Below are 16,076 nucleotides of genomic sequence, written 5' to 3'. Positions count from 1 at the left end.
TAGTACAACAGGCCAAGAAATTTCATACACGCAGGTTCATTAAGCCCAAGTCGCGTATACACGCTGGTTCACTATATACCAAGTCGCGTGTACGCAGGTTCGCTATATACCAAGTAGGGTATACACGCAGTTTCATGAACGGAAAAGAGCGTACATGTCGAAAAGCTTACTTTCGGTCCATGGTAGTTAGTCCTTGGAATTTGTGCTTATGGTTTTGGACCATGGAGTCTCGACAGACGTGTTGATCCCTAGTACTGAGTTGATGGTATTGGGTTACTATGGTTTTGGACCGTGGTATTGTGAAGGGCCTAAAGCTATATAAGGAGAAAGATCATTAGGCCAAAGAAAAGGTGAGTGTATGAGTGATGAAGGTCTGAGGAAGTGTGAGATCCAAGTGCTGGTTATGGGTTGGTGATCTGAACCAAGGTTTCACTCATGTGGAGGATGATGAATGATGGAACGAGATCTCAAGGCTTGGAATGATTATCTTCGTATGGTATGACTGTGGATAGATCAGATCTATTGACACATGTTTATTGTTATGATCTGGGTATGTTTTGATGCTTGATATAGTTGCGGAGTTATAAGTTAGAATTTGCAGATCTATACGTAGGTTGGTTTTGGTAAAAGAGCGATACACGCAGGTTGGGTACATCCAAGTAGCATATACAATGTGAAGTATGTTATTTGAAGATGGAGTTGGATCTGGTTGTTGTTATGATGTTGTTGACAGGGTTTCAGTGATTCAGTATTCGGTGTTTCAATGATTGATGATGCAGGCTGTACTACAATGGTGATTGTCTTATGGATCCAGTATGAAAATGTATGAAACATGGTCCCGGGAAGATCATAGGCTGGCACCTACGTACTGGTGAACATATCAGCCAGTACAAGAGCCAGGGGGTTGTAGCTCCCTTCCAGGAGCAGCTGGAAAACGAGTGAAGTTTGTAGCCTTCTGTAGGGTTGGCACCTACGTACTAGTAAATGGATCGACTAGTACAAGAGCTATGAGGGTTGTAGCCCTCTGTAGGTTGTAGCCTGCGTGCTGGTAAAGGACTGCACCAGTACATTGTAAAAGAAATTTCTTATTAAAGAAGAAAGAGACAAATTGCAGCAGGTGGTTTTCAACCACATTGGGTTTCCACCTTATATCATGGTGTTCATGTGTGTGGCTTTTGTGTGATGATCTGTTCTGTTATACTGCACCTGTTTACTGTTAATATGGCTAATAATGTTCTGATACATTTACTGAAGATAAGCTAACTGAATCATAAGATTTCTGGATATACGCTAGTTGCTTTAGACACAGTAGCGTGTACACGCGGGTTCACTTAACTGAAGTATCGTATATGTTTCTGAGTATGAAATTGAAAAGTTTTATCTGATCTGATAATACTGATTCACCCCCCCCCCCGCTCAGTATTATTTCCAACACCCTTAACCACAAAACCTTCAGATTGCTTCATGTAGATCTCTTCTTCCAGATCCCAAGCCTCATTTTTGTCCAAAGATATCCTTTCATCAACCATGGCCTCTTTCCAAATTTTTCCATCCTTTAAATCTACTGCCTCCCTGACAGTTCAAGGATAATCATTAGTAATAGATAAAGCAAAATTTGAATAGAAAGCAGATGGACTATACCTTTTTGGCTACATTCTTTCTCAAACTGATCTTCTCACAGCTACAATTTGTGGCTCTTCATCTTATGATTCTTGTTCTGTTGTAGAGTATGATTCTTCCACCTTTAGCTAAAACTCTATTTTCTCATGTTCCTTTAGTAGGACTTCATTTTTAATAACATATTTCCCTCTCTAAACACCACATCTTGGCTATACTCAACCTTCCTTGTTTCTAGATTCAAAAACTTATAACCTTTTAAACCATCCATATACCCAATGATGATGCACCTTTCATATTTACTATCAAACTTGGTTCTTTTCTCCTTTAGAACATGTACATATGCATCACAGTCAAATACCCTCAAATGTGAAAGAGAGGGGTTTTTATTAGTCCATACCTCATGTGGAGTCTTATCCTCCAATGCTGATGAAGGTGTTCTATTAACCAGGTAACATGCAATCTGACCCGCCTCTGCCCAGAATTGTTGTCCTAACTCGGCACCACTGAGCATGCTTCTTCCCTTTTCCATCAAAATCATGATCATTCTTTTTGCAACTCCATTTTCTGAGGTGGGTATGGAGTAGTATTCTGTCATGTTATACCACACTTCTTACAGAACTCTTCAAAGTCCTTCTTGCAAAACTCTCCACCATTATCTATCCTCAGCACCTTTATCTTCTTATATGTCTGGTTTTCCACGAGAGCCTTAAATTATTTAAACCTATCAAAGACTTTAGATTTATTCCTGAGGAAATATATCCATGTATTCCTTGAGAAGTCATCTATAAATGATACATATTACATAGAATTACCCAATGATGGAACCGACACAGGTCTAAACACATCACTATGCACAAGCTCTAATAACCCTTTCACCATCTTAGCACCAGAGGGGAAACTCACCTGATTCTGCTTCCCATATACACAATGTTCATAGAAATCAAAATCTAAAGAGAAATTAGACATACCTTCTACCATACCATTACCATGAAGTATTTGAAGGCCCTTCTCTCCAATATGTCCAAGCCTTTGATGCCATAACATAGTATTTTCTATAGACACCACTAGATTTTCTGCTTCACTTTCAGGAACCAAAAAATTGTTGCACCCACTAATAACAACGCTACTCGAAAGCTTGAATAGAGTTACAATCCGAACTCCCCACATCAAAACCAGTGCTCCCTAAGCCATCTTGTAGGTATCTTTCTCGAACACTGTTTTTGCACCTACATCAACCATCTTGCTTATAGAAATTAGATTTCTGCCCAATGCAGGAATATGTAGAACACCCGGAAGTGTTCTAATCCTTCCACCTTACAAATTCAACTTTACTTTTCCATGTCTAGCGATTCTAGCCTTCCTATCATTCCCTAAGAAGACATCACCACCATCATATTTCTCACACTCCTAGAACCACTCCCTCTCAGGAGTGAAGTGAAAGGATGCACGTGAATCAATCAACCATGCCTCATAATCTACATGTGTAATTGAAGAAGAAACCAAGTACACATCCCCACCTTCATCTGAGGTGGTTTTCGCCTCTACAGAAGGAGCATCATCAAATCCCTTTCCTTTCTAAGTAGCTTTAGATCTACAATCCTTTTTGAAGTGCCCTTCCTTTCCACATTTCCAGCACACCTTTATAGGTTTTCCTGGAGATTTAGATCTCCCACTCGAGGACTTATTTTTATTTAAGTTATGCGACCGTCCTCATACATAAAAGGCACCTTTATTCTGGCCCTCCATATTTTTTCATCTCATCTCCTCCGATAGCAAGGATGAGACTATTTCATCAAACTTCAAGGTAGTTGTATTGCTACCTAATGAACAACTAGACTATCCCATGAATCTAGTAGATAATATAGCAAACTAATGCACTTATCTTCATCTGAAATTTTAATATCAACAGATAAAAAATGGCTTACCACAATATTAAAGGCACTCAAATGCTCTTTCACTGAGTCTCCATCCTTCATGCTCGGGTTATAAAACTTTTTCCGTAGGAACAATTTGTTCACCAGAGATTTAGATTGGTACAAATTCCCTAATTTGTACCAAAAAGCCTTCGTCGTAGCTTCTCTTGATAGATTTAACAATACTAAATCTGAGATACACAAAAGTATTGTGCTCTTTGCTTTCTGATCCAACTTCACTTAGCCTTCATCTAACATTGTTGTTGGTTTAGTACTTGGATCTACTGTGGTCCACTGATCTTTATCCACCAGCGAATCCCCCATATTGAGTTTCCACAACTCAAACTCGGACCATTAAATTTTTCGATCTCTATCTTTCCACTACTCGCCATCTTCTTTTACCACAAGAATAGATCCCGTAGATCTCCCACCGAACACGGTATACCACAGGCCCAAGCTAAAACCCCTCAGTAGCAAAGGAGTCCCCTCGAAGCTGAAACAACTCTCATACCAAAAGTAGGTTTTAATCTTGTACAAAAATTACCAACAGATGAATTTTAAAAACAAAAAATAAACAATGGTGAGAACATAAAACATAATACAGATATACACAAGAGATTTTCCCCTGGATTCCAAAATTGGGACTACCAGATTGATTTTTCGTTATGTTCCTTTCAATGTTACAATACATATATATACATGTCGAAGCATTCATAAACCCCAATCCACTAACCCTAGATTAGAACATAACCTTAATTCCGAAGAATAGATCTATAAAATACCATGGGCAGAAAACTATCATGCCCAAAACCATGTGCAAAACCCATGCACAAAACCATAGGTAGGTCTGACCACCTAATATAGGGTCCAAAAGAAAATTCGAGGTCATTGCCCTAGACCCCGTGTAGAGGGGCTACCACCCCCCTGAAACCCCCTGCACATGCGACTAGTTGTGGAAAGAACATAACACACAACTAACAAAACCTTCTATGATTTCCCTAGTATAGGCCAAGCTCCTGTAGGTATCTTTTGGAGGGCATAAAAGGTGGAACAATGAGTTAAAACATGGCCAGTGAAGGAAGGCACTTGTAGAGGAAGGCTAGTCATAGTCATTTTCAGTAGATTTCAGGACAAATGTGGGGTTGTAACAATAGTTATAGTCATCCCTAACAACAAGTCGAAAATCATAGAAATGTGCATAGAGGATGAGGTCAAGAAGAGCATAAGTATTCTGAGGAACAAGGTATGTTTACCCTTTTTGAATTGATGTTTTGCTAGTGCATAGAGTCCAGGTTGGAGAAAGATTGGTTGAGAATCTTATGGATGTTAGGAGGGTAACAAGTAGATGTCCAAAGAGGCCTTAAGTGCAGACTTAAGAAGGACATTAGGTCTGCTAGGAGAGGGAAAATTGTGTGATGTTCAAGGAATAGCCTTTGAAGGATAAAAAAAGGAAGTCTCAAACCAAAGTTTGCTTAAGAGAAGGACATCTTACAGTGATAGAGGGAAACCCTCCATTCCCTAAGTTTTCCTCATTAGAGCAACACAAGAAGGAAATAGAGTGAATAAGCCCCTAAGAGTTGAAGAGACATTATGGGTAGTTAAGGATTTGTGGACAACTCACAAGAAGACCCTATGTGTTGATTCATTAATGAACTAATGATCCACTAGAGGGAAGTTTGGAGAGTCATGTTCAGTGACCTAAAGGAGCACAATCCATTGATAGAGGTAGAGCTGCAAATTGGGAGCAGAAGGACCAACATATGTATTCATGGTATGACTAAGCGGAGTTGTGAGGCACGCTATATCAACTAGTCGGTCAATTGTATCTTGTTCAAGGTAGATTGGTTGTCATAGTTGTTGACACCAAACCCTCCTTTTTATTCTTGTATCAGTGATTATATGAGGGCCATGATTCATAGTATGAGAGCCCTAGAATGTTGCATTATAGTTTGATAATATAACGAAGTTGGTTTATTGAAAAATTGTAAAATATTGTGTATTTGTGCACGTGTTGACTTATTGGTATTTATATTCCATTGTGAAAAGTAGTTTGTTGTGGCATTTGATTTTGTAGTGTCAAAGATTCTAAGACCCTAACCTAGATTCTCTAGTGTCATGGAAAAACAACATCCCCCACATAAGGCTAAATTTTTTTAGCAAGATTGTTGTAGAATTCTTCGAACGTCCAGACCCCTTGAGCATAATCTTCCTAAAGATGAGCTTTTAGCCATCAATTTCCTCCATGATAACTTTGTTATCATCTTGCTCAAAGCTGATAAAGGCAATGCTATTGTTCCCATGAACACATGTGATTATGAATCCAAAATCTTTGACCTCTTATCTTCCCCGTCTTATACGCCTCTCCCCAAGAACTCCAACAACACCATTAATAATTTGATCACCAAACTATCAAATCCTCCTCTTTAGATTCCAATTCCCAAAAACAATTAATTCCCCACACTCTGCAAACCCCTAAGATCTATGGTAAACCCAAAATCCATAAAAATGATATCCCCTTTCATACAATAAACAAAGTTATTAATGCTCCTATTCATGCACGTTCTCATTTCTTAGCCTCCAAACTCTACCCTTTATAGGAAATTCCTCCTCCTTTATCAAAGACTCCATTGATTTTATCCTAAAACCCCATCACTTTGTCCTTGATATGAATGAAATTATGGTTATCTTTGATGTAGCTTCTTTATTCACTCAAATTCATGTCCATGAGGCTCATAACATCATTTCCAATCTTGTAGAATCTGCAACTCTTAATATCAGCAACATTTGCCTCTCCTTTTCCTTTTTTATATATTAAAAGGTACGTTATATGAAAAAAATGAAGGCACAAATATGGGTTCCTCATTATCCCCTATTATAGATAACATCTTCATGGAAAAATTTGAAGAATTAGCTCCTAAAAGTTCTGCCTTTAAGCCCAAGTGACAATATTGTTATCTTGAAGACACTTTTGTCATTTGGCCTCATAGCCTTCCTGCCCTTAGTTCCTTCCTAAACCATCTCAACATCATTTCTCCCCACATCCAATTTACCATGGAAATATAGAATGACAATTCCCTTCCCTTCTGTGACATTTTTATCTCCCATCAACTTCATGGTATCCTTACACACCAAGTTTATCGAAAAAAATACCCATATTGACAAATACCTTCATACCCATTGTCCTCACCATCATGTGCAAAAATCCAATGTTCTACAAACCCTATTCATTAGAGCGCAATGAATCTCTATGCCCTAATTCATTGCTCAATAAAAATCCCAATTATCTAATGCCTTGAGAACTAGCGTTTACTCCTCATAAATTCATAGAGCCTTTAAGCTAAACTGTAATTATCAACCTGTTGATGCCCCGAAAATCGTTGTATCAACATTGGGGGATAACCACCCGGTCCGGACCTTAATACAGCTCCTTTTCCGTTTCGAATGGTGGCTCTGACTGGATATAATGGGACCAGTTTCCCAATAATGAATAAAAGGGGATGGATGAGTGATTGATTTCTAATAAATGGTAATGAATGGATGACCTAATCTATCAACGAAAATATAAATAACTATTCTATCCTGGGAGGCTTCTATTCTTTGAAGTGCAACGTTTAATAATCTCTGTTCATTGATAGGCATATAGATGACTCTAAGAAATAAACGTAGATATTCCTTTACTTAATGATTACTTTGTTCAAATAGTTGAACAAAGTGATTAACACATTGTTACGCCTATCTTTTTATATTACCGATACATGTATGATTAAAAGGAAAGCATGCTGTAAACATCCAGTAGTGGAGAGTATAAAGAATGTTGTTAAAACACATGCATATATCTGATCATAGCAGGAGCGATCAAACAACAATTCACATAAAAGGAATGAACTCAGACATAGATAATAGTACCATATGAGCTGCAAATATCTCCCAATATCAATCGCTATTTGGATTCCTTCTTTTGACACAGAAACACTTTTAAACGAAGGCAGTAGTGCACATTCACATAAAAGCTTCGTTATCAAAATCATAATAATTGGCCTAGTCTTTATAAAAGAATATGCCTGAAGTATAGTAGTGCAACTTCAGGTTTAAGTCATATACAAAAACTTACGACCCTTTCTAAATACATGAAAGGGTCTATAAATACTTGATTAAAACTAACTAACTATGAAACTAAAATCCTATTTAATTGGTACAACTTGATTCTGAATATCTTCCTCACGGCAATTTGGCAGTCGGCAGCATGATTCATCACATAGGCTGTTTGCCTTTAGACCTGAGTTGGCATATCGCAAGCATTGGTTCCAATTCTGGTGGTCGGTTGAGACGAGAACTGAGTTGGGCAGCATAGGTGGCATCCTGTATATCGGGAATGATACACCCGATTGCATCTGTGAGGCATTTGAGGGTGGCTCTCTGGTTGTATGGTTTGACTAAGAACAACCAATAGGTGTCCCATGTCAAACTGTTAATTCCTGTGATTAATCTCCCATTTTTCTCCAGCTCTGGATAACATGACTGCTCCAATGCTTTAGCCGATGTCAATTTACCTGGGGTACATTGAGAAATAATGTTAGATAAGTAGAGAGTATCATTAATCAATTCGACCAAATTACTTGTGGTTAATTTGCATCTTGAAACTGATCTCTTTGCTTTCATTAACTGGGACTGCCATTTTGTAAATAATATCTCTTTATGCGATTCTAGGATTTTTGGAAAATTAGCTGCCTGTCCCTCAACGGTGTCTTGCCACTCAAGAAAATTAGTCAAGGTCTCATCGGCCTGCTCCAAGTCTATTCTAGCATCAGCCGATTTATCACCTATTGATGTTGTTAAGTCACATAAAGGTTCTTCTTGGGCGATTTGTTGACATAACAGCTTTATCTGTGTTACCAATGCCTTGTTTATCTGTAATTCCTCTGCTCTGAATTCAGCTGGCTATGGAAGATTCTTGGTTTTCTCTATTTGGGTTGATAGTTGAGCAATTTTCTCATCTTTCGACTTCAGCATTTGTTCATTCATTGCTTTTAGTTTTGCCAATGCTTCCGACAGCTCTTTCTGCTTTTGAAATGCACTGGCATCAATTCTTTGTTTCTCTTCCTGCAATTGTTTATTCAATTGATTATTTATTTGTTGTTGTGTAAAAAATTGTCATTCTGCTTGTTCTGCCTTCTGCTGCTGTGCCTCTGATAGTTGTGCTTGTGGTAAAAATATTTCCTGGTATTTTTCTTTTAATAGATTACTCACCTTTGATGCCTTATCTATGGTGGCTGCCGAATAGGCTCCAGCATATTGGGACAGTTTTGTTAGGTCATCAGAGGGATCAAACTCCTCCTTCCAAACCATGTTGCCCGTCACTGTTTATTCAGGGAATAGGGAAGGTTGATCAGTCCTTCTCCTTTTCCACTGTCGTTTTACTATAGCCTTGTGCTTTGGGCTGTAAAATACATCTAAGGGAGGAATTTCTTCTACTTGCAAAACAATCTGATCGAAGGGATCCTTAGGAATTATCTCTATTCCTGTAGAACTGGGTAGGCCACTAGTTCCGCTTGGAACCTGTTTAGATGTTGTCTCCTGTGTGTCAGTCGCTTTTGATGTTTCAGCTTCCTTCGAGCACTCAAGATTGTTGATGATCGAGTCGAATTGCTGCCATTCCTGGAGCAATTTCGGGTCAATCTGGGCGTCCAAATTCACCTCTGTGCTGCTTTGTTCCTGCTCTTTTCTCTGGGTTTCCTCTTACTCTTTTGCCTGGGTTTCCTCTTGCTCTTTTGCATGCAGTTCCTCCTGCTCTTTTGCATGCACTTCCTCTTGCTCTTTTGATGTAGCAGGAGGTTCCTTAGTGAGTCGCTGCTCAGGCTCGCTTGATTCTGTCATTGGGGTCGTTGCTAACAGATCTAGAGGCAGAGTTTGCAACCTCTGTTCTCTAAGTTTGTTAAATTCAACTAACCCATCATCCTTATATTCCATTCTAGCCAGCGATTTAACTTGGGACATTGACTCGGCTAAGGAGAACAGGTCATCGAACATATCTTCTTTATGATCAAATTTAGTTAATTTTGCCTGTTCAAGTGCATTATAGGCGACTTTGTTTGGATCAAATCGCCTATTAGGAAGAGTTGCTAGACTTAATGCCTTAATTTTATCAGCTTGTTTCTCTGCATGTTTAAAGTCATGCAGAGCGTAGACACCGCATCTTAGAGGAAAAGGAGGCCAAACCTACTTCTTTTTACTCCTCAGAGTCTGTGTAACTCCTTCGGATCTAATCTGATAGGCTACCTCCCTGGCTAACAGTTTATCAGGTATGTACAAAGGGAGGACATGAGGTTTGGCTTGGCTGCAGAAAACTCATACATAGGTGAATTTTTCTTCTCCGAACCATCTTCCTATGGATGTCAAGTCAACCCCTGCTTGGTAGGAAATCTTAGGAGCAGGTTTATCAAAAATAGAATAGTGAATGGGTAACATAAAACTGTTGCAAACTTGATATAAATGGTGCTTATAGTGAGCTTTCCATAACTTCTGATGGTATATATGAATGGGCATGGGGTCTTGTGGAGTCCATCTCCATCCAAGCACAGGAAATTCAAAATTAAAACACATGATGTCCAAGATATAGGCATTATAGTAGAATGGGGGAATAAACCTTTCAGTAATGCGGGATTTGCTTCTAAACTCAAGGATTGCGGTTGCTAGCTTATCAGACAGTACAGTTGCCCAATCCATTATTTCACTATTACATGCTGCCTCCATCAAAGGAACCATTTCTATAGTGAAGTTTGCGGAATCATGCAACCCCCACAATCTACACATCATTATCCCGGCATAACAATAAGGAGAACACAAAGAATCAGCAGAGTACTTACCCGAAGACTCATGCTTGTGTTTTGCCGGGTTTTGCCTCCAATCCCAAATGGGTTCAGATTCAATTTCGTTCTCATTTCTGAACTTTTCCAAGAACGCCTTGTTGTACTTCTTCTCTAGTACAAGCAAATGGTACATTTGCCTCAAATCATCAGGTTGAAATGAACCAAAGATTCTCCCATCCATGGTGCAAAATGTTCTGTTCGTGATTGGGATTTCTTCAATTGCCCACCTCACTACATCTGTATATGGGAGAATTTGTTCCCGGGCTACTATCTGATGAAGGAAAGAGTTGGCTAAATCCTTTAGAGTAGCATCAGATTTCCGAGTCGTATCTGCTGTGGCTTGCACTGCTGTTACCTCGGGTCCTTCGGCCTCAATCAAATTATAGGTACTTTGCCAAGTAGTTTTGTCGAGTCCTAGACATGTAGTGTCGGATATCAGTCCTTTTCTTTTTGTTCCTGGATCAGCGGTGGGTTTTCCTATGGCTGGCGAAGCGGAAGCTGTTGCAGTCTTCTTAGACTTCTTCCCCATTCTGCTTGAATTTACTGCTTCGGAAGAGCTCTGCACAGGAGTGAAAATGAACATAATGTGGAGAATTGGTGGTGCAAACCAAATATGGACGAGATATATTAATCAATGCATGATGGAGGATTAATTTAAGGTGGTCGTGGATACAATCTGTGAAGAGATTTTAGATCGACTATCTCATTAAATGGCCGTTTAAACCTGTCAATCCTTTAAATGTTCGTCATATCGTCTATTGGCCGAATGATTCATTTAAGCGTGGCTTTGATGTTTTGGCAGTTGAGCGTAAGTGAATCGCTATCGAGAAGATAAGGCCTTTAATACGAATTAACCATAATATCCCGGCTTTATCAATCATTTTTGAAATCCGCGCTTTTAGCTTTATCACAATCGGCCATCGGGGGAAAGCTTAAGTTGTTATATCGGTTCGTTTTGAAATCCCCGATTGCCGATAGCGATATCGCCAATTCGCATCGGGAGTTTTAACTAAGGGTTTTTAAAATCATGCATGGTATATCTCCGATCGCCGATAGCGATATCGTATCGCATCGGAGCGAAAAGGGGCTTTTGTTATGATAGCTTGTCATTGCCGATATCCGATAGCCTTTTGTGCATTGTCGCGTCGGAGAGAATCAATGGGTCTTTTAAATCATGCTTCCCTTGTCATTGCGATATGCGATCTTGCGATCACTTTATCGCAATGATAAAAGATTACTCATGTATATGTTATAAGACCAATTAATTGGTTTATCAAAAAGGTTTTATAGTGTTTTTATTTTGTTTCGGACCTTTTTGAATAAAAATAAGTTGATACCAATTTAAATAAAAAGGGACCCATTTCATATTATAGTTTTGAGAATAAAATGTGTATGAAATGGAGGGTTGTTGTAGAGCAGAACACAACCCAAATCCTCAATCTCTTTGCACCCCCACCCTCACCCATAGCTTGCATCTCTTTGCCCTACATACATGGTACCAATGTTTGTATATCCAAAATTCTTTCTAAAAAGATTATTTAAAGTTTGTTTAAGCCCTATAAAACCCTGAAGCACCTCTTAAAACTTATTAAAGATAGAACATATCATATGCTTGGCTCAGTTGTTTATCAAATATCTTGCTCTTGTGGAAAATCCTATATTGTCTAAATAGGTGGATCCTTCGAAACTTGCCTCAAAGAATATGTTGTTGACACCAATCATAATCGCTTTACCAAATCAACCATCAAGGAACATTCAAATAAATCTAACCACCTAATTTGCTTCGGTGATACTAAAATATTTACTTTAGAACCATTCTATACCACTTGAATTATCTGAGAAGTTGTTGATATTAAAAAACACCCAAATAATTTCAATCGTGAAGATGGCTACAAACTCAGTCATTCTTGGAAACCTATGATTCGCCACTTCAATCAATAATTTCCTTAGTTTTCTTTCTTTCCCTCCTTCTCCCTCGACCCATTTTTTTTTTGTATCCTCCTCCTTCACCCTTTCATCTCTTATTCTATTACTTTCCCCTATTCTCTTAAAAAAAAAAACATCTCTCTCTTCAGTTGTTCTTTAATTTTATATCCATTCTTTCATTTTATTCTTAGGTCTTTTTAATATTTTTTTATTTAATTTATATCTTTATCTATAATTAATAAATTAATTAAGTTGTCTTAAACTCTCTCTCATTATCTTTCTTCCAATTCTTTGTCCCTTAGTTTGCGCCTTATTTTCTATCTTTTTGTTTAGCTTTTATCCTTGAGTTATTTTCATCACTTTTATTTGAAATCATTCTCATTTTCTTCGAATTGTTAATCTTTTTCTATCTTTAATTTATTTAATATTTTATTAATTTTGATTAAAATCTCTCTATAACTCTTTGTCCCTATTTATTTATTCTCATTTCCAACACTCTTTATATTTTGTTTGGTTTTTTTATCCTAGATAATGAGTGGGGTATCCACCCTAAACTTTGAAAGCTCAATCTATACATTATTTGCTTACTATTATGCCTATTTTTATTACAGCATAACTAAATTGTTTAATATCTGTCATGCTTGAATTATCTATAAAATTAAATTGTTAAAAAATGAAATATTGTAATATTAAAAATTTATATATTATTTATTATTTTATTTGAACATTATTTTTTTAAAATAAACCTGACATAATCCATACACAACCTTTGAGTTTAATACAATCTAACCTTACAAACAATTAAATCAGAATAATTAAAAATAATCAAACAAACATAAATTACATAATAATATATTTCAATAATCTCATAATTTTTCATATTTAAAGAATAATCAGCATTATTTTATGGATAAAGAGTTCGATATTGGAAATATCAATAAATATATTCGATTGGGCGTTCCCTTTGAATTTGTAAGTAGCAATAGCAATATCATTTTCTCAAAAAGAAAAAGGTCAAAGAAGCAAAGTAGTACTTATGGAGGAAAATTGTATGAATTGTATAAGAGTTTCCCTGGACTTTTTCATAGATAGATACATTATACTTTATAATTATAACACGCTCTGCCATCTCTACCCTTTTTCAGATAACGCCTGCTCGCATAGATCTGGCGCCTGCTCGCATTTACAGTTTATTGATCTGCGGTATAGATCTGGCGCTTCTCCAACTCTCAGTGCGTCGGTGCAGTAAGAGGCCATTTCTCTGGCCGAACGATGTCAGATTGGAAAAATGAGAACGGGGAAGTTTGAACACGCTCTGCCGTCTCTACCCTTTTTCAGATAACCATATCATTCCTCGAAAAATTCTTGCTAGGCTTTCGGTATAGATCTGCAAATTCTTGCTCGGCTTTCGGTATAGTTTTTTATGATGAAAAGAATCCTAAATTAAATTAATACCTTCTCCCACGATTGGGAAGAGATCTTTCTTTAGCTTTCGGTATAGATCTTCGGTATTGAATTGAATCTGCGGTATAGATCTGGCACCTGCTCGCATTTACAGTTTATAGATCTGCGGTATAGATCTGGCGCTTCTCGAACTCTCAGTGCGTCGGTGCAGTAAGAGGCCATTACAGTTCTATGGCCGAACAATGTCAGATTGAGGGTTATACCAGGTTGATATTTTTCACGGCTAGGTCTTAGATCTGAGGCTAGATCTAGGCAGCTAAATCTAATTTTCTGTGGCCAGATCTGGATCTAGTATTATCTTCTGTTTTATTTGTCTGCGGCTGGGTTCTACGGGCAAGTAAAATATGGCTCCGAGCTTCGCAAAAATCACTGGTGGCTCATCCGCCTCTGAAGGGAAATCCCCTGCCCATATCGTGAATGAAGCCCCAACTCCCACTATCCAAGTGGTCCAGGACTCACTCGATGAAGCTTTGAAGTTCTCCGAAAGTGCCCTAATTTGCTGGTTCAATGGTTTTTGGCCGCGGCTGATAGCACTCCACAATTGGATCTCGGAGGTATGGAAGCCTGTCATTTCTGATGAAATTAATATCTACCCCTGTGCTAGGGGTTTCTTTATAGTAGATTTTGAAAATCCTGAAATCGGACAATGTATTCTAGATTCCGACCCTTGTTTTTGGGAAAAATCAGGCCTATTCATGAAGCCATGGAACCCATCATTCGATCCCTCTACAGCAGTGATAACATTAGCACCAGTTTGGGTGAGATTGCCAAGCCTACCCTTGCATCTCTGGAATCTCTCCTCGCTAAAACCCATTGGAAATGCAATTGGGAAATTTTACTGCAGGTGCCCAGAAACAGAGGAATATGCCAGAACCACCTATGCATGCATCTGTGTGGAAATGGATTTCAGCGCCGGATTCCCAGCTGAAATAAACCTAACAAGTAAAGACTATGTGTGGAACCAGAAACTTGATTATGAAAGTGTACTCTTCAGATGTCGATCGTGCTTTCAGACGGGGCATCTAGCCAAAAATTGCCCAAAAGCCTCTGAGAAAAATTTTGCTAGAAAAAACCACCACAGATCTACATGGTGGGAAGGAGCACAAAAAGAACACTACAGTGTCATCAAAGAAGAATATTCTAGAGAAAACTCTGAGTCACAAGAAATCAGGGAAGAAAGAAACAACTCTCAAAACAAGCAAGGAGAAAGCCCGCCCCAACAAATCAACAATTATGAGGATTCGAATACCGCAGAAAATAAATCTCCATTTAACAAAAAAGCAGATCTCCTAAACCAAAATTCTTCTCCGACTATTTTCAAAAGAACGAACACAATAGATCGCGAAGCTAAGACACCAATGTCCCAAGAACCAGAAGAGATGAAGGAGATGCAAGATAAAGGAAGTTGGAAGACCGTAGAGAAAAAAAAGAAAGCTACAACACCAATATCGCCAAGAAAGACGAGGAGCCAGACAAGTAAAAATTAAGAAAATTGTAGGTCGGATAGACCAATTTGGTCTCAGTGGACGTTAACCATCATCATCATCATCATCATCATCATCATCAATAATTATCGACAGTAATAAATAATATCACATTTGGAAATAAGACGTGCACTAGATTCGTCACTGGAACATTTACAGAAACTTTCTAATAGACTTACTGTTATGCGAATAATACAAAAGATCGATGGATATGGTTAAATATAAAGCCAATGAATTTTAACTTAAAATTTAGCTTTGTAAAATTTATTTAGTAGGGATATTTTTATGTTATGGTATTTTTTAGAATTTGATCGCTGAGAATTTAATTGTTTGGTCTTTCATAATGAGATTATGAGAAGTTTGGGATAAGAATTTACTGAGTAATTCAGTTATACTTACTAAATTTATGTTGAGCACATGTTATATTCTTTCTATGACTAGTTAAACGTGTTGTTGTACATTAGCACAATGACATCATAGGGGGCAGAAGCTCCCCTATTTGGGTTTTGTAAGGGGTGGTAGCTTTCCGTGCACAATCCAGAATTGTTGTACATTAGCACAACGAGGTCATAGGGGGCAGAAGCTCCCCTATTGGGGGTTTTGTAAGGGGTGGTAGCTTTCCGTGCAAAATCCAGAACAAATAATGGGGGCAAACCCAAATATGGTGGACGTACCTACCCATGGTTTTGTGCATGAGATTTGCACATAGTTTTGGGCATGATGATTTTTTGTTTATGGTATTTTGTAGATCTGGTCAAGGGAACTGTGGTTATGTTCTAGTATAGGGTTAATAGATTGAGGGT

The 16,076-nt window shown here is 38.1% G+C and overlaps 1 protein-coding gene across 1 annotated transcript in view; it reads left to right on the top strand.

Moving 5' to 3' along the window:
• The window catches only part of LOC149158416 (uncharacterized), a 65,753-nt gene extending 52,136 nt beyond the window's left edge, over nucleotides 1-13,617 (top strand). Inside the window, exons 3-4 of the mRNA XM_089433975.1 lie at nucleotides 13,214-13,297; nucleotides 13,471-13,617. Of these exons, the coding sequence (XP_089290101.1) occupies nucleotides 13,214-13,297; nucleotides 13,471-13,617 (231 nt within the window). The remainder of the gene's footprint in view (nucleotides 1-13,213; nucleotides 13,298-13,470) is intronic.
• The last annotated feature ends 2,459 nt before the right edge of the window (nucleotides 13,618-16,076 follow it).

This window comes from Pinus tabuliformis, chromosome 5_2 (genome assembly GCF_031772625.1).
Source record: "Pinus tabuliformis cultivar Carrire ecotype Pingquan chromosome 5_2, CPIR1, whole genome shotgun sequence".
NCBI lineage: Eukaryota > Viridiplantae > Streptophyta > Pinopsida > Pinales > Pinaceae > Pinus > Pinus tabuliformis.
This window is presented reverse-complemented; position numbering and strand designations above follow the sequence as displayed.